Source organism: Chamaea fasciata, unplaced genomic scaffold (assembly GCF_029207755.1).
Source record: "Chamaea fasciata isolate MVZ Bird 193981 ecotype frontalis unplaced genomic scaffold, bChaFas1.0.hap1 SCAF_2, whole genome shotgun sequence".
NCBI classification, from domain to species: Eukaryota; Metazoa; Chordata; class Aves; order Passeriformes; family Sylviidae; genus Chamaea; species Chamaea fasciata.
Genome location: NW_027094087.1, coordinates 31,105,660 through 31,130,647, shown reverse-complemented (window position 1 = coordinate 31,130,647; position 24,988 = coordinate 31,105,660). Strand labels below are relative to the sequence as shown.

The 24,988-nt window shown below is 41.3% G+C and overlaps 1 protein-coding gene across 12 annotated transcripts in view; it reads left to right on the top strand.

Annotated features, from left to right (window-relative positions):
• Positions 1-24,988, top strand: part of TENM4 (teneurin transmembrane protein 4) — a 1,208,276-nt gene that overhangs the window by 938,620 nt on the left and 244,668 nt on the right. Inside the window, exon 7 of one of the 12 annotated variants that reach the window (XM_066175602.1) lies at positions 7,960-8,169. The exons of the other annotated variants lie outside the window; for them this stretch is intronic. Within the exon in view, the coding sequence (XP_066031699.1) occupies positions 7,960-8,169 (210 nt within the window). The remainder of the gene's footprint in view (positions 1-7,959; positions 8,170-24,988) is intronic. 12 annotated transcript variants of the gene reach the window in all.

Here is a 24,988-nt window from a genome sequence, read left to right as displayed (position 1 = left end):
ACCACCCTGCAAGACATTTCTGTAAATTTTATTTGCTAGGGCAGGTGAAAAAGCCTTGCAGTGGCCCATGTATAATAACTCTTTCCTGCTGGGATAGCAGGAGCAGGAACAAGTTCTTTGCCTTGACCAAGCCTATCAGGAAGAGTTCTGCAAGGCTAGTGTAAACCATTTTGTTAGCACTAAGCTTAGAGAAAGCCATTTCTATAAAGCCTACAGTTTGGTGATCAAATACAGGAAAGTGGACCTTTTAGGAGATTTGCATGTAACCATTTGCAGAGAACTTCATACTTTATATTGGGTGTTTGGATCAGATAGAGCATTAGTGTCAGACTGAGAGAGGCCACTTCACAGGCAGCTCATCAGACTGCCTACTGATTACATTATTCTTTTACAAGTTGGGTTTGAGTAAAGCTGCAGAAGCTTTTGTAATGGTGAGCCATAATTAGAGGGTCACATTTTCCTTAAAACTTTAAATGATGTGAATTACTTGCATAAATATTTCACAAGACATGATATAAATATTCTGTGGTGATTAGGATTGTTTATACTGTCTCTATCAGAAGAAAGTCTTTCTTTCTTGATCCTTACTTCTTTGATTTTGAAAAAGATACAAGAAATCTCCCACATATTTGGAAATTACATTACCTGTTTGTGCTTTAAAATAGCAACACGATTTGAGCCTTGGAGAGGGATGTCGTAGAAAATCGTGTAGCTAACTTACACAATCTGTTTCTACTGTTGTGCCTACAAATAAGCAAGCTGAGTATCCGGTTCGGGCAATTGCCCGTGTAATTTTCTGAAATGCTGCTGCATTATTTTCTTCTTTTGGCAAAAAATTCTAAACGTGGCTGTGCTTCTCCAGAGCACCCCAAGCCCTGGAGGAACTGCACTTCGGAAGGGAACAATTTTCTCCCTGCTCCTCTCCATCTTGTTCAATCAATAATTGTTTTCTGCTGTTTTGGGTCAGGTTGGTAACCTCAGGAGCTGGGGAAAAGGAGTTCTGAGGTCTGCCTTGTTTCTTGTCCCTTGCTCCCTTCTCCTTCATTTGGGGAATAATTGCATAAGATCCAAACACTCGCTCCAGATCTGTGCTGGGACAGAGGCAGGTAACAGGCGTTAAGCTGTGATGCTTTTATATATCCCAGCATTTCATTCCTCACAGAGCTGCTGCCAATCTAGAGGTTTTCCACCCAGAGGAGGGTCTACCCAAGGTCTGCTCTGTACAAACAAGAATGTTTTCAAGCCCTGCTGTCCGTGACTTTTTGACTTCCTCAATAGAAAATGCACTATCCTGCTAAATGGCTAAAGAAAATCGTTGGCTATCTTCACAGCATGGTGGAGGGGAAAAACACAATTTGGAAGAGTAACACAAATCACTCACAAGGCAGGTGAAGTCCATGTAACATGTGTTCTTCATACTCCACTTCAGCCCACGTGAATTTATTCATTCCTTCTTAACCTCACATGGCCCTTTTTCCTCCAGTATGCCAGTCTTCATACAGGGCATGTGATTATTTCTCATTTTCTAGGCACAACTACTCATTTCCTAATTTTAGTGACATGGCAGCTGCCCAGGTTTTTCTTGTTAAGATGATATTCATTTGCCCCCTTTGCTTCATTCATTTTCCCTTCTGGCTTTAAAGCTATAAATCATATACACAAAATTAAATTAAGTAAAATAAACATAAGTGCAGGTGGAAATTCAGGAAATATAAATAACTAAGAGTAGTTTTCCAAGATTGCTTTTTTAATCAATTCTAAACACAAGATATATATTGCCTGTTGAACTAAGAATGTTGTGACCACCTATTGTTAAAGAGCAGCAATAAATCTGCTCAACAATTCCTTACTACTGTGATTCACTGACACATTTTGCCAGACAGCTAGTTCAGCTCACTCTTTTTCCAGAGGTGTATTATGCTGTCCACTGGAAAGGCTTCATATGCTGCCATGAGAAAGACATGAATGCTGTTTATCCCTTAGAAAAATTCCTTTTTTTCCTCCATCTCTGAAGGAGTGAGGCTCCTGGATGCTAAACCAGTCTTCTAGCATGAAGAAAAACAATGCTCATCTCCATATACATTCCACTTCACCTTGAAAAGCAAAATGGCAGATATTCTTCCACTCTCTTCCTCAATCCAGCGGGATGACGCCCTGAAGTACCAGTGGAGCAAATCACTGCCTTTTATATTCTGCAGGGAACCAAACACTGCTGTGCAGGTAGGGCACTGTCCTTTCCACTTCATCTTACATGTCAGCAACCCAGAGATATCCTGGTGCCCACCCTGCTTGCTACTTTGCTGGGATAGCTCTTACACAGGATCTCAGCTCTGCAGGACAGCTTCATGCTTGTGGGGTTTTAATCAATCAGATACGCTATGAGATGAAACTGCCTGAGTTTTAGACTTAATTATTAATTCACTGCCTTTGTCATAAAGAGGTACCTAAGGGTTATTTAGGCAGGTCATGGTTTTCTCCAGCACAAGACTAGCTATAAATTCATATTGATCAATAAGATTTCACATCAGTGTCAGTACAGATCACTCAAAACTCCCGTGTGAAGTGAGGGGAAGAAATAAAAAGAAGTTCATCTGTTTACACTCGCTTTCCTTTTGACAGGATAATAAACTCAGCCAGCACACTACAGAATACACTCTGCTATCATTTACACAGCCTTCCTGTGAACCCACAAAGCAAAGCCTAGTTTTAAAGGCCAGAGCAGTACTGTGATGTCTTTTGTTTGTAGTGGTGCTTAACATCATTGGTGCACCAGTTCTAACCTTGGTTACAGACTTTCCTATTTTAAGGTGGTACAAAGGCAATGTCAGTGATAGAACTTAATGCAAATGTTCTTATGTGAGAACTACTGCACTTGTATGAGGTAACTGCAATCACAGTACTACTGCCCATGCCTGCCGTTCCTTTATGGTGGGACTACTGCTAATTTAAAATATTTTGAGCATGACAGAAAGCCTTTTAGGCTGTTTCAGTGGCTAGAGATACAACATGCAGGTACAGGCAATGACAGAATTTTGAATCAAAATACTACACATCTCTGTGCCTCAGTTTCCTTATCTGTCGGAAGTTTAAGTCTGTTCCCCAGAATGGTTTGGGCTGTAAGGGACCTTGGAGACCCTCTAGTTCCACGCACCCTGCCCTGGGCAGGGACACCTCCCACTAGGACAGGTTGCTCAAAATTCTGTCCAGCCCAGCCTTGAACGCTTCCAGCGATGGAGCATCCACAGCTTGTCTGGGCTACCTGTGCCAGTGCCTCACCACCCCAGAGGGAAAAATTTCTTCTTAGTATCTAATCTAAATCTCATCTCTTTTAGTTTAAGACACTTCCTTCTTGTCCTATCACTATCTGCCTGTGTAACAAGTCAGTCTCCCTCTTTTAAAAATGTTTCTTTTAAGTACTGGAAGGCTCTTGGAAGATCTCCGCAGAGTCTTCTTTTCTCCCTGCTCCATCTCTCTCAGCCTGTCTTCATAGCAGAAGTGTTCCAGCCCTCTCACCATTGTATCAGCCAATCTGATAACAGATCCCAAACAGATGTGATAATGGTATTTCAAAGTTTACATACCCACTGCTTGTAAAGGCCTTAATGGTTCTTGGATGAAGCTTGATAGAAGTTACCAGGTGAAAAAAGATGATACTACTAATTTATTGATCACAGATAATACCATTCTAGGTATATTGAACACTATTAAATCCTGCTGCCTTGTCATTTCAGCTCTGTGAGAAGTCAGCCTTTGTATATATCCACTTCTTTTCACTTCTTTTGGGACAAATTATAAACATCTGAGTATAATCCACTGAATATAGTCCATGAAACAATTTACTGACCTTCTTTAGAAGTATCTCTGTGAATGTTCTGTATTTCTGGCAGCCCTTCTACTCACACTAGCATGAATACACCCGTTTTAAATCAGCTGTTGATCTCTGAACGCCAAATCCTGTGAGAGATAAAGTAAATTTTAAATATTACAGCCAAATGTGCAGCATAAAATGAAGGCATGTTTATTGTTTGTCTTACTTTCCCCTAACTATTTAGGGACTGCTCTGCTTGTCTCTTCCCTAAATTTAAAGCAGTTGCCTGAATATTGCAGAGTTTTTCGGTTAAGCTGAGAAACAGATTCTTTGCACTAACCTATTTCCAAAGTTTGTGTTTCCTAAGTACTTTCATAAATCTACCAGACACTTCAACATATCTTCCCCTGATTTTTTTTTTTTAATTTTAATCTGAAAAACTGGCACATAGATAAAATAGAAGGTTTTGTTCTGTTTTCCTCTGAATATGTCCTAGTACCACATCATTCATACAGAGACATTCAACGACTATTATTCCTGCCTCAAGTTCAAAAAACGTAATTTTGACAGTTCACTGCAAGGGGATATATAAGATTGTTACAAATTGATGCCAAGGGGCCCATACTTGGAATCCACTTTGTTTTTCTTTGAGTTAAGTTTCAAACTGCAAGAGTGTGCATAATGAATGTGTTATCTAGTCCTTCTGTTCTGCATTTTTGAAGGAGAAACAGCACATTCTGCAAAGTAAGTTGTCCTACTTGCTCAGGTTCCATGGCGACCCAGTATTGCTGCAAATTCATTTTGCTCTAATCAATTAGAAATTTTGCTCTGGCAGCTGGAATGAAAGTCTATGGGACAAATCCTACTTGTTTTACTTGGACCTACAGTTGCAGTAAATTCAATGAGATACTTGTCTGAGAAGGAAACAAACTTGTAGCTTTTGCCTCTCTCTCAGTTTAATTTTTGTGAAAAGGTCAGATTTAATTCTTGGTTTTCTGTCCAAGCAGGAAAAAAGGAGGCAATTCTCTTAAAGGATCCACAACTTAACACATGCTTGCCTTACAGCTTTGTTGACTTGTTAAAAAAAAAAGGTATTGCTTTGCTTCCCGTGCATTTTAATTGGATACTGTCAGCAGTGTTGCCTAGTGCACACCTTCCATCCAGCAGCTGGCAAAATCTCCTGTTGAATCCACCCTGTCATTCATGCCCAAAAGGCAATTTTCGAGGGAGCACAGTGGTATGTGCTGGTGCCCTTCACAGCAGCGCAGCCCTGAGTGGTTAGTATGCACAATTCCTAGGGAATCTTCCCTTGTAAAGGTCAGCTCATGCAGTGCTGGAAGTGCACCTAACGACCGTGAAAACCCACGGGATCTTCTCACATGTGCTCTGCAATGGTGTAGTTGATTAAAACCCAAAGTTGCCATTAAAAAGGTTTTGGTTGTTTTTTTTTGGGGGGGGGGGGGGGAGGGGAGGGTTGTTTGGGGGGTTTTTTTTGTTTTTTTGTTTTTTGTTGTTGTTTTTTTTTCTATCCTTGCCGAAACAGCAACAGTGAGAGATGGGGAAAGCTCCTACTAAAAAAAACAACAACTTGCAACCATGTGGAAATAGCAGAAACTTTCTGATGTGGACTGACAAAAGCACTGACATTTTGCTTTTAGGGTGACAATTCCAAATTCAGCTTATTCTACTCTTGCTCTTTATGTCCAGAATACAGAATTCATGTATAGCTATGCCAAGCATTCTGTCTAAACAAAACACAGGGAGAGCTTTGGGGCTCTACTGTAATTGTCCATAGTTGCTTTGTTTTGGTGGTTTTTTGTTTTTGTTTTTTTTTTTTGTTTGTTTTTTTTTTCGTTTTTGTTTTTTTGTTCGGTATCCACACCATTAACCTTCCTTTTATACATTTCACTGGTGTTTGAGTAAATTAATCAAAGCCTTGAAATAATTTTTTAATCTAGATTTTCTTTCTCAATGGCTGGAAAAATGTGTCCTCTCCTTACAAAGTACACAGAAAAACTGTATGGGTCTATAGGAAGACGTTGATTTAACACTTCTTTTCCATTTCAGTCATCATTACACTAAAATTCAGCCTCTGACTACACAGGATAAGAAATACATGTCACCCTGTTTTGTAATAAAAGCATAGCAAATCAAAGTCCTGATTTAAACTTTGTTACATGTCAGGACTCATCAAATCTCTTGCCACAAATAGGATGACACAGAATAGACTTTGCTTCTTCAAAAGCAGGTCAGAATTAGAGCTGAATCTCAGTTTACATGTCAGGGACTGTGACGAGGAAAGCAGTGCTCATCCACTTGCACGTCCTCCTTTTTCTTCCTGTCTGTCTCTGGGTCCTACCAGTAGTTAGCACAATGGGAAGGTTACAGCCTTGGCACCATAAAAAGGGTCAGGGAGTGTAAAGTGGGCTGCAAATTCCTTAAAAGCTGCATTCCTAACAGAGGAACTTCCCTGTCTGGAGAGTTGTCAGAAAGAAGATGATCCAGACAACTCCACTGCTGATCATAACAAAACACACAGGGCTCAGTTTCGACTCTCATTCTGCGTGCTACATAGTCTGCTGTTCACACATAGGCTCTCAACCAACACTGGCTTTTCTTCTTTGGGTGACAAGTGTCTCTAAGCACAGGCACAGTCCTGTATTCTCCTTGGACCCCAGGGTTTGCCTCTGATGCCACAATTTCTTCTCTGATTATAACTAGCAATTTATAAGACGGGCATATGGCAAGGAGGTGACATCCAAGGGCTTATGATGAGAAAAGCTAATGACCAGGGTGGAAGGAAATATAGCAGAACCAGCTTTGGGGGATTTAAATGTTAAACCCACTTTATTGTTTCGGATTTGTATCCTTTTCTAAAGTGTTCATGTTGTGTTTAGAAAGAAATATTGTACAGCTATGTTGTGAGCTATGCTATGTTCAAAATATGGTTTTTTTAGAAACATATGATTTTTAAAGTTTGCTGGTTTTTTTCTGCTCTCTGTTCTTTTATTTGGACGGATTTTGCATGATAACATTTCAGTATTTGGGAAAATGTGGGAGATTAATCATTATGACTTTCAGATCAAATGTAGCAAGGGGGAAAGCTCATGTTTAAATGCATTGTCCTGTATTATATGTCTGTGTTCATATTCCCTGTTTTTATTGATGTACTGCACATATCTGACCTCTATATTTCCCTGATAGTTTTTTTGCCAATCTGGCACTTCTGATTTCCCAGTTTTGTTTAAAAATATGATTGGAATGAGACCCTGATAACCACTAATTGCTTACAGTGTGCTTTTCCAATTTGATCTACTTAACTTACACATATCTGATTCAATTTCCTTGCAGTCAGTAGCTCTCCCTCAGTCAGGCACAGCTCTATGTAAAATATAATCTTAGAACCCGATTTGTTGTGTTTTTCATCATTTAATCAACGAAGTGACTCTGGTGCGAACTGTGCTTCTGCCCCGTTATCAGTGTGGAGGTTTGCTGAGTTGCTTCTACCCCGCATAGCAGTGTCCGCATCTTTCCTCCACGTCTTGCCTGCACGGTGGAGGTCTTGCGCTGTTTGCTTTATAAACTAGAGGGAAGGGAATTGTTAAACCAATCCCCAAAAGGACTTTACACTTTTCACACGGAATCTGAAATAATTCACCTCACAATACGTCGAGGAAAGCTTTCCAGTTAGTAAGACGGAGCGCGGCCGCATCAATGAGTACGACTCATTGACAGTGAGCGCCCATGCCGTGGGAACAAAGCGCATCTCGCACCAGGGGCTCTCGCCAATGTCAAAATCTTTAAAAAGCCAAACCAAACCGAAAAAAAAAAAAACAAAAAAAAAAAAAAAAAAAAACCTGACGGATGCGAGGTTTAAAGGATGGGTATTAGAGGATAGGAGTTTTAAAGGACAGTAACAGCCCGAGGGGCAGCAGGTAACGGGGTCAGATACGTGCAGTCGGCCGCCCCTCAGGCAGGGCTGCCCCGCTGGGGCGGGCGGCGGGGTGGGGGGGCGGCCTTCCCTCGTGCCCCTGTTCGACTTTTATTGTCTCTCTGTCCGTGTTTTGCCGTGGGTTTTTTTGTTCATTTTATTTTTTCTGTGTTTTTTCCCCCCTCCCTTCTCTGTGTGTGTGTGTGTCTGTGGCCCGCAGGTCCCCCCCTGCCCTGTTCGTCCGCCTCCTCCACCCCCCGCTCGCAGTCCCCCTCCCCTCTCCCCTCGCCGCCGGCCAATGAGGGCCCGGGGCGGTCGCTGGGCGACGGCGCTGTCCGGGCGGCCGCGGGCTCGGACTCTGAGGAAGAGTTTGTCCCTCAGTCATTCTTAGTTCAAAGTGGCTCTGGAAACCTCTGTGTCGCCGCCAACGGTGAGTGACTCTCTCGCTCTCTCTTTCTTTCCTCTCTCTCTGCCTACTTCTTCATGCCCGTCTTGTCAGCTGTGCGCGGGGATGTAGGTTGGTTGGGGGAGCGGGTGTGCTCTTTGGGTCGGTTTGGGGGTTTTAGTTAGAAAGTTGAAAGCCGCCTGGCAGAGGTTGGGAAGGGGAGCTTCGGGCGGGTCGGTGCCGGGTGCCGTGCGCGCTGCTGGCTGGCGGCGGTGCGGGACGCGCAGCCCCGTGCGGTACCCGGGCAGCGCTCACACACTTGGCGTCACTTGAGGGCTGGAGCCCGCTTCCTTTGGCGGGGGTGGAAATTCGGGGTGGTTTGACTTTTTTATTTTATTAACTCCTGGCTGAAAGACTGGCTAAAGAGCCTCCCTCTTCTCTGTGAGGGCGGCAAGGTGCAGCCTGGAGGCCGGCGGAGCCAGACCTTGTGAGGAACCTGTCACCCAAGGGCAGCATGGATAGGACGGGATGTCGAATACGAAGAGTTCCTTTGATAGTTGTGACAGTGGTATCGGCACCAGAGAAGGGTGTCTGTGTCCAGTCTCCCTCCGAGGTGCTCAGGGGTGGTGTTTGAGGAACAGCAGCAGAACTACATCCTGTTGGGATGCTCTGAGACACCCTGATGGGCTGGTGAAGGTGCTCGGCACCGCCGGATGGTCCATGACGCTTAAGCAATTTACAAGGAGAGGAATGAAATTTACAGTTCTCTGCTGCAAAGATAGTGAGTCATAAATGGAGAGGTAACACTCATTGGCAAAGAAATGTGAAACTTCATCAAGGGTAGTGTAACCTGACAAAGTGCAGATTACAGCAGTGGCCACTCAGGCCGCTGCCATCCGGCTTGAGTGATAATTGCTCGCAGGTCTGATTTATGATGAAGGAGAAGGCATTCAAAGATCTCTTGAAAGAGAGAAAGAAAGGTGAGAGAGAGGTTTACTGCAGCTGGCAACAGCTTAACTGCATTTATGTTAAGCTTCTAAGAAGGTTTCCTAGTATGCTGTTATCTTCAAGTAACGAGAGAAAGTTTGACATTTAATTTGTCTGCCCTCCCCCTTTCCCGGCTTCCCTCTTCTTTTGTTGCATTTGTTATGGTAAAACAAACTTTCCCTTCAAGGTTTTTCAAAGGAGAAGGTTATCTGCTATGAATTGTCATCCTAAGGAGAGTAGGGTGAAATACAGTGTTGTATTCATTCAGGAAACTGATTAAAATTCATATCCTCTGTTCCGCTTCACCCTTCCCCTCCCGCCCTATAATACACACATCTGACTGCTTGCAGTCACAGAACATGGAAATCTGAAATAATGCCGATCATCCTCTTGTTGGAAATAAAACCAAACTCACACTCCACCTCATGTTTTCCACATCACGATGTGATTGGATGTACTTTCTCTTTGGTCATTTAGGAAATACATATGTACACATACATGCACACCCTCCAGGTGAAAAGAAGGAAGAAAGAGCAAGCAAAATTAAAAACCTTAATCTCTTCTTTTACTTATTAGCTGAAAAACAAAAAAAAAAGCCTTGTTCAGAATCCACAGTGGGTTGGCCACATTATTGTACTATCAATGTGCTGGTGAGTTAGTTAGACTTCAGGCTTTTCAGCTGCCTCCTTATTTATCCTTTTTTTTTTTTTTCTCAGTGCTTTTTGCATCAGCTTGTAGACATGCTACATTCCCTGAGGCCTTCTTTGTGTGCAGGATTCAGTAGGTTGGTAATAAATATGTCCCACACAAAGACAGGGCGTCTGGGGTCTCATTTGCCTGCTTATTCTAGTTGTTTAGTAATCAGAAGTGCAGGTAATGCCAGGATACTGGTGACCTGCTAGGATCAGCTCAGCGTCACTCTGCTATCAAGAGGAAAACAAAGGTGACTTATTTTGCCACCTATCAACCCTTAATGTGAAAGTTCACATGAATGACAAGCCCAGACCATACAAGCCCATCATGTCTAAAACCCAGGGACTCTTCTAACCTCTGTAAATGGATTTAATTGCTTTAGTTCTTTAACGTTCTGTTTCTATGAGGCTTAGTCAGCTTAAATTTTAAATGACAAAGGCAGGTCTTTATGTTCCTTAAATGGTGAAAATTAGTAAAAGCTTATTTTGGTTAGACTAAGTTTAATACAGTTAGAGCACTCGTTCTCGGAGAATAGTAGCTGTCTCAACAGCAGGACAGCCTGAGAATGCTGTCTAAAGGATTTGTGTTGCACTTTTTAATTGATTGTGGCTAGGTTTTCCTACCACAGCTGTGTAAACTCAGCCTTAGAGAAGTCCATCCAAAGTAAGTAACACCCAGGGAGCAGCACCGCTGTTACAAATCCCCATGTAAATTGCAAATATAATGCACATGGAACTTAAGAAACATGCTACTTTTTGAAGATACAGTAGGCTATTCTTTATCTAAGTTCCTTTCATTCCAGAAAGATAATATTGTCCGTAATATTATTTTTACACTTCCAGAAAAATGTCCACCTAAACTTTCAAATGCAGGCTGCAACCAGCTAATATGTATATAAATACATGGGCATCTTTTAGGGCTTTGAGTTTTGTGTTAGATGCATTACAAACCATTGTTTGATTTTCTTTATTTCTAAGTAATTTACAACATTGAAAGTCCAAATTTTTATTGTACCTATAATATCAGCAGGTACATAATTTTAAGGAAAAAGAGATTTTTCAGATTTGGACCCTTTCTTTTTTTTTTTTTTTTTTTAATGTATGTCAAAACCAGAAGGCTTTTTACTTTACCTAAAATTACCCTATGTAACTAAGGTGTGAATGTCTCCATTTCATAGAATCCTAGAATGCTTTGGATTGGAAGGGCCTTTAATCATCGCCTTTTTCCAACTCCCTGCCATGGGCAGGGACCTCTTCCACTAGACCAGGTTGCTCCAAACCCCATCCAACCTGGCCTTGAACACTTCCAGGGATGAGGCAGCCACAGCTTCTCCAGGCAACCTGTGCCAGTGCTTTTTCATTCTCAAATAATTCCTCCCTTATATGACATTTAAATCTATCCTCTTTTAGTTAAAAACCATTATCCCTTGTCCTATGAGTACAAGCAGTTGTACAAAGTCTCCATCTTCCTCATAATCCCCCTTTAAGCATCAAAAGGTCACACACCTTCCCTTCTGCAGACTAAACAGCGCTGTCTCTCTGGAACATCTCAGGATGGTTCCGTTTAGAAACCTTAACATTTCCTAATTTTAGGATTTCAGCACTATTTGAAAAGTCATCTGACCTGTGGTATCTTGGTGGACATTAAGAAACACTAATTAGTTTTTCAGGTTTGTTATGTATACTGCTGTGTAGGTATGCATGCATAGGACTCAGGAGAAGTCAGAACTGTCTAAAGGCGTCCAGTCTTTAATCTGGTTGCACTATGAAACTTAAAAACTGCTGTGCTGGATCAGAACATGCAGTCCCTGACAAGGGTGTGGGAGAGGAAGCATGAGCAAGAGGGCCTGTAGGGAGGATATTGACCATGAGAAAGGTTGAGCACTAGCCAAGGAGGGCTGTAGATGTGGGTGATTAGCTCATCAATGGCAACTTTCTTCCATTTGAACCAGTAAATGACATGAAAAATACATTTAAAAAAATCAAGTGCCTTTAGGAAATGGTGTTCAGGAGAAGCACATCAGCATGAGCTCTGCTGCCCACGTCCCTTCAGCATCCACAGCTCTGGCACCGGGGACATTAGGAAGTACCTCTCTGCCCAGCACAGTAGGTCTGAGGTAGGGAAATGGCTGTTGTACAGAGTGACAAAGAACAGATTTGGAAAGATACATGAAATTGGTGGAAAACTGACATCCAAATTCCTTTGAGAACATAGACTGTGTTGCCTCATAGTCAAAGCTGAAATGTGTGACTTCTTCCAGCTCCTCCGTCAGTGAGCAGGCATTCCATGAGAAGTGTGCATTTGTCATTTGGTGGGGTCTGGTGTGTTTCTCCAAGCTGATTGTATCAGGAAGACAGGAAGGCTGGATGTAGTCACTTGAAACATCCTCTGCACATGGGAGCCACAAAATCCCAACTCACCTCTGGTTTGGGGCATTTTAGTATTTTCAAATACTAATGCAGTTTTTGAGACCAGAGCATGGATTTTATTTAATTCTAGTAGAAGTAAAGCAATACCAGAAAATTGTAAGAATATCTAAAACTGACTCTCTGGTCCTAGAAATGACTTTACTTTGGTGATACTGGAGGTAAAATCTACCGAAGTCTCTCTGGGAAGGGTCTAATACAGTTTGGAGTCTTATCACCCACCTCTGAATATATGCACCCCAATTTCTTTGGTTTCTCCCTCAAATACATCTCTATTACAAAAACTTGTTGCTCACCACTGCTTAGTGAGTTTTGCACCTTTTCTACCACTATAGGGGCATTTTTCATGGAAGAAGAAGCAGTGGAGGATCGTGATGCCAGTCACCTGAAGTGACATTGCTGCTGGAGAGAGAGGGGGAGGGGGAAGGCAGGCATGATTCTCGGTATTATTGCACTTTGAATTCCGAGAGGAGGGTTGAAAGTTGCGTAAAGCTTGGATGGTGCAGCCCTTACCTCGGCACAGGTTACATTGACAGTGGACACGGAGGGAAATCCATGTTGAGTACATGCATAAATATTTTAAGGTTAGGTCCTGGGAGACAAGTGTGGTTTCTCGATGATCCGTGATTTTGGTGGAAAATACAATGGAAAATACAGGATCAGTTTGCCCCCAGCAGCCACACCATGCTGCTTCTGCAGAGTGGCATCTGTATGAATGAGCTGCTTGATCAACAAAATCCATGGTCATGGAGTTAATGAAGGTTCATGCATTACTTTTGCCACCTTTTCTTCTTTGGAGTGCTGTACAATTTGAAGCAGTAAATCCCCCTGAGATTTTAATTTTCATTTCTGACTAAATCCGGGCCTCCTGATTTGTAACCTATTTTCTTTAAAGTTTGGGGTTTTTTTAAATCTTTAAAAAGCAGCCTTGGGCTGTTACATACAATCACAGTCTGTAATTTACCTCCCTTTCCTACCTTTCAGTCAGAGCTTTCCACTTTTATATTCAGTGATTCAGCCCAAATTTAAGAAGATAAATCCTTCATAGAAAGGCTGCTGGGGACTCCTGTAGCCTTGTCTGGCTTTTGTCAAATAGTTCAATTTTATATAAATGTTGCATTTCTGGCAATTTGCAGTGAGTAACTGACCAGATCATCTGCCACTGCTGGTACTATGGCTGGATTTCCTCCAGATCTAGAGGGAAGCAATCTTCTTGAAACACAGGGCACTTTCTGCTGAAAGTTTTTAATCTGTCTATGAGTGCTCAGTGTTACTTTCTTTTGTATCCATGATGTGGTTGGTGCTGCAGAGTCTGCCACACAGCGACGGCTGTTCTCAGGCTCACCCAGCAGCCCGGTGTGAGCAGCTGAAAGGCTGAACGCAGCAGCATCAGCCTGCTTTGCATCAGGCAGCGCTCCTCTGATCTCTGGGTCAGAATTCAGACACAGCAGTTGTCCTGCAGGAGTCCTGCTCAAGCACAGGGTTAGGTGTTTACAGCACCAGGACAGAAAGTACAGAGAGATGAAAACTGCAGCAGGGAGGCCAAAAGACACTGAATATTAAAGGATTTTGAAGAAGGAATAGTATCATGTGAGATGTCTTAGAAGTGGAGAATTTTCAGGAATCTGACTGAGGAGAGCAAAAGAACCTTTGATAATGTAATCTGAATAATTGATATTTTTCTCATCTAAAAACTAACAATAAATTCCAATTAAATTCAATTTTCTTTTATGGAAGGCTTTCATTTTTCTTTCCAAAAAAGCTTATGAACAGAGGATCTATTCTCTTGCTGTGTTTTGTCCTTGCACAGTGCTTTCTATTGCTTCTTTTTTACTACTCAAGCAAGTGTGTTAAGTAAGAATAGCAATTAATCTCTGCATCCTTTATCAGAGATTTGCAGAGTCCATTAGCAGTCAGTGTTACTCATAATGATAATTCATAATTACAGAATGGAAACAGGAATTGGAAGATATAGCCAATCAATTTCCAAGTGTCTTTTAAAAAGTTTTAAATACTCTTTGGAATCGCATTTCCTATTAAAAAATTTTTAACATCATCACCCTCCTCCCCTTCCTCCCCTCCCCAACATTACAGAAAATTAGTAAAAAGCATCCTAAGGAGAGGAAAGGTTTAAAAGATGTTCAGTTTAGCAATACTTTAAAAATATTCTTTAGTAAAAAATATTTTTTAAACAATAATGATGATTAGCTGAGGTGCTTCAAAAAAAAACATTTTGAAAATCGGTTGTACATAATTTTTCAATTAATTTATGCTCTAATGGGGGAACGTGCTCAGAATTCAGCCTGAGAAACTGTAACCTTAATTCCTCTCTTTTAATTTTAGTCAGAAACTAAACAAGAAACTTATTAACCATAAGCTTTCAGTTTGGATAGAGACGTTTCAAGCCACCAGAGTTTGATTTATCCTGAGGAGATTTCTTTTTTTTCCACTCATTGTGGCTAGAGCTGTGTTTGACTATGGGTCCCCAGAACCCTGAGATGTTAGTGGAGATGTTAATGGAGATGACCATTTTGGCTTGATTTTCACAGTTTCACAGACGTCCAGTCAAACTCATGAAACCTTCCAAAAATTCACTGATGTATTTGAAAATTTGTCCTCACATAATTCCTCTGAATTTCTCTCTGATGTAAAGATGACAAGGTTCAGGTTTTGAGTTTCCAAGCATCAGCCATTGCCTCTTAGACCCTGAAGATCAAGTAAGAAGCTATTAACTGGCAGCTGTGAGAAGGATCAGATCATGAATTATTCCTGTTCTTATTCACTGAGCAGTGGAGCCATCCTGTTGAGTTTTTGTTCCTCTTGTTTCACTCTTCCTTCTAGGAGGAAAGATCAGAGAGATGTCAGTGTGTGAGCTGCAGATCTTTCAGAGGACACGAGGCTCTAGAAGTGCCCACTTACCTTGCTGTCCCTTAAGTTCTTACCTCACAAATTCACTTTGCATCCTGAGAATATTTGTTTAACCTGGCAGCTGTTTGGCTTTAGGATGAGCCAGAGGTGAGAAGCAAATCATTTGCTATAGGACTAGATTCTTATCGCTGGTATGGGTGGGAGGCAGTTGGATTAGATTCCTTGCATAGCCAGGGTCAAATCCTGACCCAGATCAAGTCTTTTTGACTCTAGCAGAGGGACATTTGGTCAGGAGAGGGTAATATGAATACACAGAGAGGCAGGTTGGGGGCTTTTGGGAGGTTTTTTTGCAAGGAATAAATATCTCAGAAAGAATGAAGCAAGGTTATGATTGTCACATTCAGTGATGGGCTAAAATGAAACAAGTCACCTTTCCAGGCCAGGGAACAGACTGAGCAGTTAAAGCAGATTTATAGCTTTTTAGCTGTGATAAAGCCATATCAGTGTGTATATGAATTAACATAGGAGTAGGAGGGATTTTTTCTTTCTTTTAATGCAAGCCACATTGGAAAGTGTGCACAAAGGAGCCCCACTCCAAGGAAAGACAACTGGAACAAATTATATGCATTCAGACTTGTTAAACGGAATTGGCAGCAGAAATATTCCTGGTAACCTGAGCATTATGGCAGTATTGGTATAGTTAAGGTTATGTCAGCATTTCCATTAGAAACACCTACTTTCAGGGGTTTATATCTGCAAAAAAATTCACTGTGGGTTGAAATTTGACAAGCTGTGCAAGGTCTCATCTGAGATGGATTTTTTTTTTTTTACCTTTGTACAAAACTGGGGAGAAAAAACTGTTTGAAGAGTCAAGCTACAAGACCACAAACAAAAATAGCAGCGTTCTGGCTTTGATCACTTTGACGTTAAAAAAACCCATTTCTTTCTTTATAGAGTAACTATCAAATGTACAACAAAATCTTGCTCTGAAGAAGGAATTATTCATTACACTATTAAAGGAAATGAAACATTAATTTATGGCCCATTAGATGCTTTTTCACTGCAGGACTGCCAGTGTTTTGGTCTACCTCAGGTTATACTGAGATTTGTGACTAACATGAAACAAAGCCCCCAAAGCAGTAGATTCTGTGTGGAAAAAATGCTTTCAGGGCAGCTTTAGAACAACAAAACATTGAAGGCAGAGCTGTCCAGACACTGGAGTGAGTACTAGGAATTCAGCCTTCTGATTTCTGCCACAGGCTTCTCAGATACAAAACCTCCATTTTTTTCAGTTGCAAGTGAGAGATACAACAAACCTTAGGATTCGGTATCCTTCTGAACTGTTTCCTTATCTGTATGATATTACTGGAGCTAGACTTGGTTTACACTATGGTGAACAAGTAGACAAGAAGGGACCTGTGGCTCCAAACTTGCAGATGTCAGGTTTCAGAGAGTAAGCTAATGTTTTTTTCTAAATCTTTTCAGATTTTTGTGTGCGCAACATTGGACTGTTTGTTTCTGGGTGTGTGTCATCTCTGAGCTGAGGCCTGTATGGCTGAGGGTCTGTGTATGTTATCAGTTCCCACAGTGCCTTCTACACTTTGAAAAGTCATAACTGATGTTCATCAGAACTTTTTCCACTCTCCAGATAAAAGCTGCTGTGGAAGTGCAGAGTATTATAAAATACAGGAAGGAAGTCTGAAGCTCATGTACTCATGACTGTGTTGTGTTATTACTGTGAAATGGATCTCTCAGTTGGGAATGAGCTCAAACTTTGGGAAGGCTTGTTCCATTAGCTGTTTGCATGCCATATGTCTCCATTTTTAAATGAGGACCTGGGGGCTTTGAACTTTATTTATAAGCTGAAATTTGCTGGTCACTGTGAACCAGTGATTAATTTGTAAGGGAGAAGATGCCAGAAGTCTCACTCTGACCTGTGTGTTCTTTCAATCTAAACATCCAATAACTGCATAGCCTCAGAAGATGTATCCCCCCCACTTCCTCCTCCATAGTTTCTGGGCTTTGCATTATTCACTGTGTTTATTGTAGCACACTATTAATCTCAACCACAGCTTTCAAACCATCATGCGACCCCAAAAAATTCTTCACCTAAAGCGATGATAGCTTTAGGTATTTTGGGTGGAAGCTTTTGAGGCTCTGAGTAGAAGGGAAAGGATCAGGTTAAAAAAGATTTGAGGCAGTAATTCAGAAGAAAAAGTGTTTTCTGTGCATCTAGTGTGATTTTTCTGAACGATGATACTTGAAATGATACATGAGAGGATCGTGCAGCTTCTTGCTATATGTGTATGAGCCATGATGTATCCTTTGAAGTGCTTCCCATGTGCACCTGGGTGCAAAGCAGTAGGATATTTGTTCAAGGGAGGGCGGTCCTTAACCACGTGTCCTAACAGCAGGACCAAGCCCATTGTGCCCATGCTTGGTAGTAGAGCTGATGTGACAGCCAGTTATGGCACAGAAGAAATCTTTGATGCGAAAAGCTTTATATGAAAGACTGTCCCAGTTCTTTAAGAGTCAATTGGGTTAAGCTTTTGAGGACTACAAGCCCTAGTGTACACACCCGACATAAAAATGCATTTTGATGGCAGTTTGGAAAACACCAGAATTTGAAGGGTTAAAAGTTTTGTTTGTTTTTAAGTCCTGCCATATGAATTGTGAAAAAAAGTCCCCAAAAGAGATGGAATATCTGGCATGGTGCTTTAAATGCATGATTGGCATTAGCTCAAAATCTACGACTGCAAGGTCTGTATTTTGTCGTAAGTAGCGCATGAAAATCCAGAGTCAACACCAGTCAAAAAAATGGTGTCTGGTGACAGTTGGTGACCTTGGCCAAGTGACCTAAATGCTTGACTCTTACATAAATAGAGTGTGGGATAATCACCATTGTTTGCTCCTTAGAAGTTTTGGAAATTTTCATATTCTTAGTTTTAGATTAAGAATTAAAAATACTGTTGTATTCCCTCTCATTCCAGCTGATGCCTTCAGTCTCAGGGCTTTACTGCTGGCTTCTAACACGTTCTCTGTCTCTGTAGGTAAGGGATAGTGATGCTGCAAATTTTAGGCAGCCTTTTTATAGCACATCTTCACAGTCTGCCCTCACTTTTAACAGGACAGGTTTAATAGATGTTTTTTCTCTTTCCATGTCGTAATTAAGTCTGTTAATGGCAGCCTAGTAGTTTAGGCCTTTTCCATCTAAAGCAGAGAAAGCGTAGCAAAAAGATAAAATGTAAAATTGTATGACAGAAGGTGATTAAACTCAGATGTAGTGCATGGTATTTCTGTTTACAAGAGGTCAGCTAATACTGACATGTCAAAGTAGCATGAAAATACACAGCCATTCACTAAAGACAACAGTGGTGGGGCGAAAGACCCATGTTACACGTGGGCCATGTGACTCCATGTTACCTCATGGTATCAGAGAATCATTAGGGCTGGAAAAGACTCTGAGGTCTCTAAGTCCAACCATTAATCCAGCACTGTCATCTTCTCCACTAAACCATGTCCCCAGGTACCACCTTCTGAACACTTCCAGGGATGGTGATGCCAGAAAATCTCTGCCAAATGGCAGACCTCCTATCTTAATCTGCTACTTCCTACCACTAAAACACAAATCCATGTGGAAAACAATTGCTAGTAGAATGATGGTTGATGCATTTCTCCCCAGCTCACATGCTGTTTAAAATTCTAAAACAAGCAAAGCTACTGAAATCCAAATCTGCCCCTTTTGCTCATCAAGGTTTTCAAACAACCAGTAGCCTTATTAGTAGGAGTGGTCAAAATAGGAAGGATGGGCTCGCCCTTATTAATTACCTCCTAGTTCTTTCACATCTTAGGACATCAACATTACTCAGAAATTAAGCCTACGAAATGTGGCACATGTGATGCAGATGGCTTTCAGGGTAACCTAAAGGTTGCTACTCTAACTTCCTGTCTTTCTTACCTTTCCTAAGTGATGTCCTGGCAAGGCAGTAAATTCATAGAAATCATAAAATACCTGGAGTTGGAAGGGATTCATACCTGCAGGTCATAAAATATATTGGTCCTTTCTGAAGGATCTGAGCCTTTTTCTGTTGTGCTAAATTTCTCTAGGTTTTCAGGGTATTTCTAGGTGTCCTGCCAATTTAGTCTCTTAATCATGCTGTCTTTCATTTTCTTTCAGTCTAAATAAGACCCCTATTGTAGAGATAAAAATTGGCCACTCAGAATTTTTGAGGTTAAGCAGGTTATAATTTCAGCATTTTGGACACCTCAGGATATTAAGTGTTTGGTAAGTAGAGTATGCTGCAAATAGGAAAAAGCATTCTGAAACCGTAAGTGGTCATATTTCTTTCAGCATTTGGGAGGGAAGGGATGTTGTGGTGGCCAGGCCAGTAAGATGAGAGCCTGTGTCATCATATGCACTATTCAGAATCAGCCAACCATGACGGCTCAGGAATTGGACTCTAGGTTCTCCCACATGAGGGGAGAATTGAGCTTTGTGACCTGCTTCAGAAAAATTAAAGTAGTGACACATGGCTCATTAGCATGACAGCTCTGGGAGTGGGCATGGGGTGTAATAAAGTGCTGCAGGACCTTGGAGTGCTCCGGCAGGAAAGCTGGCAAGTGTAAAATCGATGCTTTTGATACATTAGGTGGTAATGGAAGAAACACAGCACAGAAGTGGTATGATCGGATGATTTAGTTAGAGCCATAAATCTAGCGGCTGTGTCGTGGCAACGTGATAGGACACAGCATTTCATAAGGAGCACAGCATAAAGATTCATGCATTAGTCAAGTCTGGGGTTGAAGCACATGTGGGTGGGAGTTGCATTACTGATACAAATGATAGAGTGGTTCATCCTTGCAAACACACTGAGTGAAACAAGGGCACTTGGTGGTAAATGAGCACTTCAGACAGAGGTACCAGTATTTGCATTCTGTATGGATATTTCTGGTGTAAAATTATTCTGGTGAAATAGAAATCCGCATGGATTACTCCGGGTTAAAACTATTACTTTCACACTGGCCCCTTTCTTGCCTTACACTGCCTGGCCAAGGGTGGAGTTTTTGTAAAAATTCTCCAGAGTCAAATTTCAGCAGTAAAACTACTGCTACTTGATGGTTGCTTGTACTATGTTTTAATGTAAATCATCTCCTTTCCTTGCTACTCAGTTTACATAAATCCCACCCAAATATCACCTTAAACAACTTCTCTTCCTAAAACTGAGTTGGCTACATGAAACTATCAGAAGGATCTACATTTTGCCTCAATTTCGGTATCTTGTTTTAAAATCAGTCTTCCTCTTAAACTTCCATAATTTTTGGTGCCCTTCTTAGTGTTGCAGTCGGTTTTTCTACACCTCTCTAATAGTGATAGGCAATTGAGCTTGGTATAGCCTCACATATACAGTGAGTACCCAACGACAGGTCAGGTCAAACCAGAAAGAAGTGACATTGCTTCCTGCCATTAACATATGCTTGATTAGAAAAAATATCACTAGGACTAGTACAGAGGAGTAGCATGTCAGAGGAGAAAAAACAGATTTGAGTGGTTTTGTGGCATGAATTACAGAAACCCTTACTGTTGCTGCCTGTAACTTTTCTGATACACTGATGAAACTTGAAACAAGAGGTCGTCTCAAAGGGTAATAGCTTCCAGCCAAAATGTGCCTCAATCTACCAGACCACCCATCCTTTCTTTATCAATGAGGTCAAAATAATAGCAGTACTTGACACTTTTACACAGATGGGCAAAATCTATTGTGTCACCAGTAGATATTTGCAGAAACCTAACCCATGTAACTATATATTGTGCCTTTCCCATGTACATCTCTAAACAATTAGGAAACAGTAGGTCTCCTGGTACCCCTGAATCAGATAAGTGTGATTATCTCCATTTTACGGAGGTCACAACTGACTAGCCTGAGGTCACCCAGGCATTCTGTGATACTGCCACAGCGGGATTCACATCCCCTTACTCTCCCATTTCTTTAACAACCAGTACACCCTGTTTTCTGCCCAAAGCTACACAGACACAACCAACACAATTGGAATGAGAACTAAATGATTTTTAAACATAGTCGTGGAATTTATGAAGTCAGTTTACTTACCTGTTTGAAAATTACATCTCAGTGTTTTGTCACATGAGTTCGGAACAGAGAATTTTGGCTTCTGCTGAATATTGTGGTAGCTTCAATTAAAACCAGTTTGCTTTGTCTTCCATTTCTTCTCTATAAAAACTCTTGAGCAGTTTGTATCAGTGTCAGTTCATGCCAAGTTTGTCCAATCCATCTTGGGATAAAACACAAACAGTTCTCCTCTGACTGAACTGTGGGTTGGTTGCTGTCATGTGGAAAGCTGACTAAAGCCCTTTAATTTATGAAATGTTACATAGTCCTCATGAGATTGCCTAAATATTTTACTGCATGTCACTTTTTGTTGGAAACCAGAACCCATGTTTTCTGTGCCATCCATTAAGCAGAACTTCTTCAAATTACTTCTGCTTCTAAATGGGAATTTGTATGTGCTGACTTTTATCTGAGGACTTCAAACATGTCTCAGGGTTCTCGCATCTTTTTCTCTACTTGTCTCCATCTTGGCTTAGCATAATATTTATGTGCAGAATTTAGAGATGATCTTGAAGCTTTAACTTATTTTTTTTCCTAGGTTGTTCTTTGCAGGGCACAGAAGTAGTATTTAAGATTCTTTCAAAGAATGTAGGTAACTTTTGTTTGCTGAGAAAGTAGGGTCTAGCCTTGTAGCATGCTACAATGATTGATAAATTATTGTGTACAAGAGGTAATGATAATGTTTGAAGTTTTACAAAATAATTTCCCTGGTAGGGGTTTGGCACAGTAGCAATAGAAAACTTACTTCATATAAACCAAGAAACAGAAGGAAAGAGAAAGGCTCTTTAGAGATTGGCGTAAGTGACTTGTGTGGCAGACGGATAATCCCTGAACACACCTGTGCAGCAGAAACACAACATGTGGATTAGTTTTGTGCTTTATCTGTCACTCTGGCATTCCCCCTGTGAGCTGCCCGAGTGGTTTGTGCTCCCCAGCTCAAGTGTCACTGCAGCTTCAACAGCAGCCGTGTGAGCGTGGTGAGTTTGCATAGAGAACAATGCGTGTTTGTTTGTTCACTTTGAGTCTGGTGTCTGAGGTGGAATTTTAATGGTGTGAAAAATGAGAGGAGGGAAGAGAAAATAATAACCTGAGCACTGAAATACAGCACTCAATATTTCTCAACCTTCACATTCACATCTCCTGCCCTTCTCATAAGCACCATCCCTTACCCCAGTAAAGTGGAATTCTGCTGTTAGCGTTGTTCTGCCAGAGAGCGGAGCATAAGGGGAGTCTAGAGTGCCTAGTCCTGCACTTACAATCCTTCCAGCTTGCCTTTGCACTTACTGAACCACAGTTTCTCTTGTATTACAAGTTTTCTTGCGTTTTCCATTTTGTGCTCTGAGAGTTGAAAGTCTTGAATTGGATGGCTGCATGTCTAAAAAAATGAGTTTTGTAATTTCAGAAAAGTTCTTCTTGACTCTCACAGTGCTCCATGCAACAGGAGGGAAACAAGAAACTGAGAAAAGATGATAATGAGCTGTCTGTGATTTATGCCACTGCTGTGCATTTTGGAGGAAATGGTACACTTGGATAAAGTTATTTGTTGCAAAGGCCAAACTTCTGAAAAGAAAAAAAAAAAAGGTGCTAAATTCCAACCTGCAAACATTAAAGAGAGAAGGAGGAAGAGTATAGAAAAAGACCTAAAGGCATGGGAAAAAAGCTTTGTTTCAAACATATTTGAGTTTCAGATTGGCTTGCTACACTTCCTGCAGTGTTGGAGTGCTGTAAATTGGAAGCACTCAGGTTGGAAACAGGTCTGAAGCACTGATTTCTGAGCCCAAACAGAGTTGTGCTTACTGCCAGACTGGTTTATTCAGGTTGCTGGATGGGAGCCAGAGGAACTGACCGCCCTGTGAGCTGAAACCAGTGCCAGCCAGCCAAAGAATAACATTGCTTTGACTGAAATGGCAACTGTTTGTTTGTTCTTCCAGCAAAAAGGGGAAAAAAGCAGAGCTTTTAGTGCTGGTGGTGACAGAGAAGGTTAAAAATTGAAGAGAAAAAAAAATATTGTGAAAGAGGATGAAAAGTTGGGGCAAATTTTTCTGCTTGGTTACACTTCTGTGGTTGCTTGGCCTTCACTGGTTTGTAATTAAAATAAAGACTCTTCATTAGTTTTAACATACAGGGGTTTTTTCCTCCTTCTGCTAAAATATGGTAATTTTAATTATATTATAAATTGCCCATAATGATAGTTGTTATAATGTACAAAAGGCACTACACTGTGACACGGTAGGCACTGTCACAGCAGCACATGGTAGTTGTGGCGGTTGCAAGGGATGGTTTTCCATGTGTTAAAAGGAGAATGCTTCTCTGAGTGAATCAGCAGTCCAATGGGACTTAGGGCTCAATCTCAATCACTTTAGCAGGAGTTTAAGGTGAGCAAAATATGCAAGCTCAGTTTATTTTCAGGTCTCTTTATTAAGTGCCTCGTGGAAAGGCTGGCTTTCATCCTGATGATGCTGTGGGCTATCACACTGTGAGTTTGGGACATTTCCCTTCTTGGTCTCAGTCTGTAGTGTACAGTAGTTCCCAAAATGCTGTGTTGCAGAACCACTTGGGTGCTGAAACTGCCTGGGCTGGAGGACTTGCTTACTGCTGCCATTTCACACACACCATTTGAGCTGGTCTTCTGGTTTATTTATCCTGAGAGCTTTCATAGCATTTGGATGCTAAAAGCTGGCCCCATTGCACACGAGAGGCACTGGCAGAGAGCTGGCGGAGCCATGTAGTGGAAATCACTGCCTGCTGGATTGTAGCTGCTCTAAGGTCAGGCTGGGAGCACCCAGCAAGCCCAGCTGGAGCCAAGGTACTGTCTGCTCCCTGTTTGTGCCACGCTCATTCTCAGGGAGCATCCCCCTTGTCTTTTTCTTGTTGCCATGCAACTGTTAAAGCTGCTTTTATTCCCACCAGCCTCTAATGTTTCTGGTGAGACAAACAGTACCAGTTAGGAGATATTACTGGTGATATTGGCAGGCCTTTTTTTCTGCATGTGTCAGGGAAAATCCTGCATTTGTTTTTGCTGCCTCTAGAAACGTTTGGTGTTTATTTTGTTATGCCAGCCCCATGAACTTTCCAATTACCCATTAACTTCAGTCCAACTAGAAGAAGAGTAAAATAAAGTTTCTAGTGCTCTTTATTTTTTTTTTAACGTTTGTATACGGGATAGGGACAGAGAAACAAACAAAAAAAGAAAAAAATCCAAAGCATGCTATTCAAATAGATCTTAATAATAATTGTAATAATGAAAACTATTTAAATATTATCAAAATTAATTACCTTTTTAAACTTCAGAAATTTTTAAGAAGTTGTGCCAGTCACATGTGTTATGGGGGTCTGCCTCTTTTTTGAGAAAGTTTACCCAATGCTTTGGGGTTGGGTAGACAAGGTAGGGGACAAGAGCTAGTGAGGACAGGTCAGTTGTTCCCATTATTTAAATGAAGAATGCTAAGAGGAACGTGGAAGATGGTATTTTTCATTTGTTGGAGAGGAACATCTTCTGATGCAGATATTCTGAAATTCAGTGATGGTTTCAGAAATAAGAGGTGGTGCAGAGAAGCATGAAAGGAGACTGAGTTGTCCTCTGGTTCCATTTTGGTCCTGGAAGATCTCCTCTGCCCTTTGTATTCCAGGAGTATCACCTGGGTGCAGTCCAAGTTGTTTGGTCCTTCCAGCCTTGCCATACTGTCAGCTTTCCTTCTGTTTCCCAGAGGGACTTTGGGCCTGCTCCCACCATGTGTGACAGTCCAAGGTTAAATTTGAGTCACA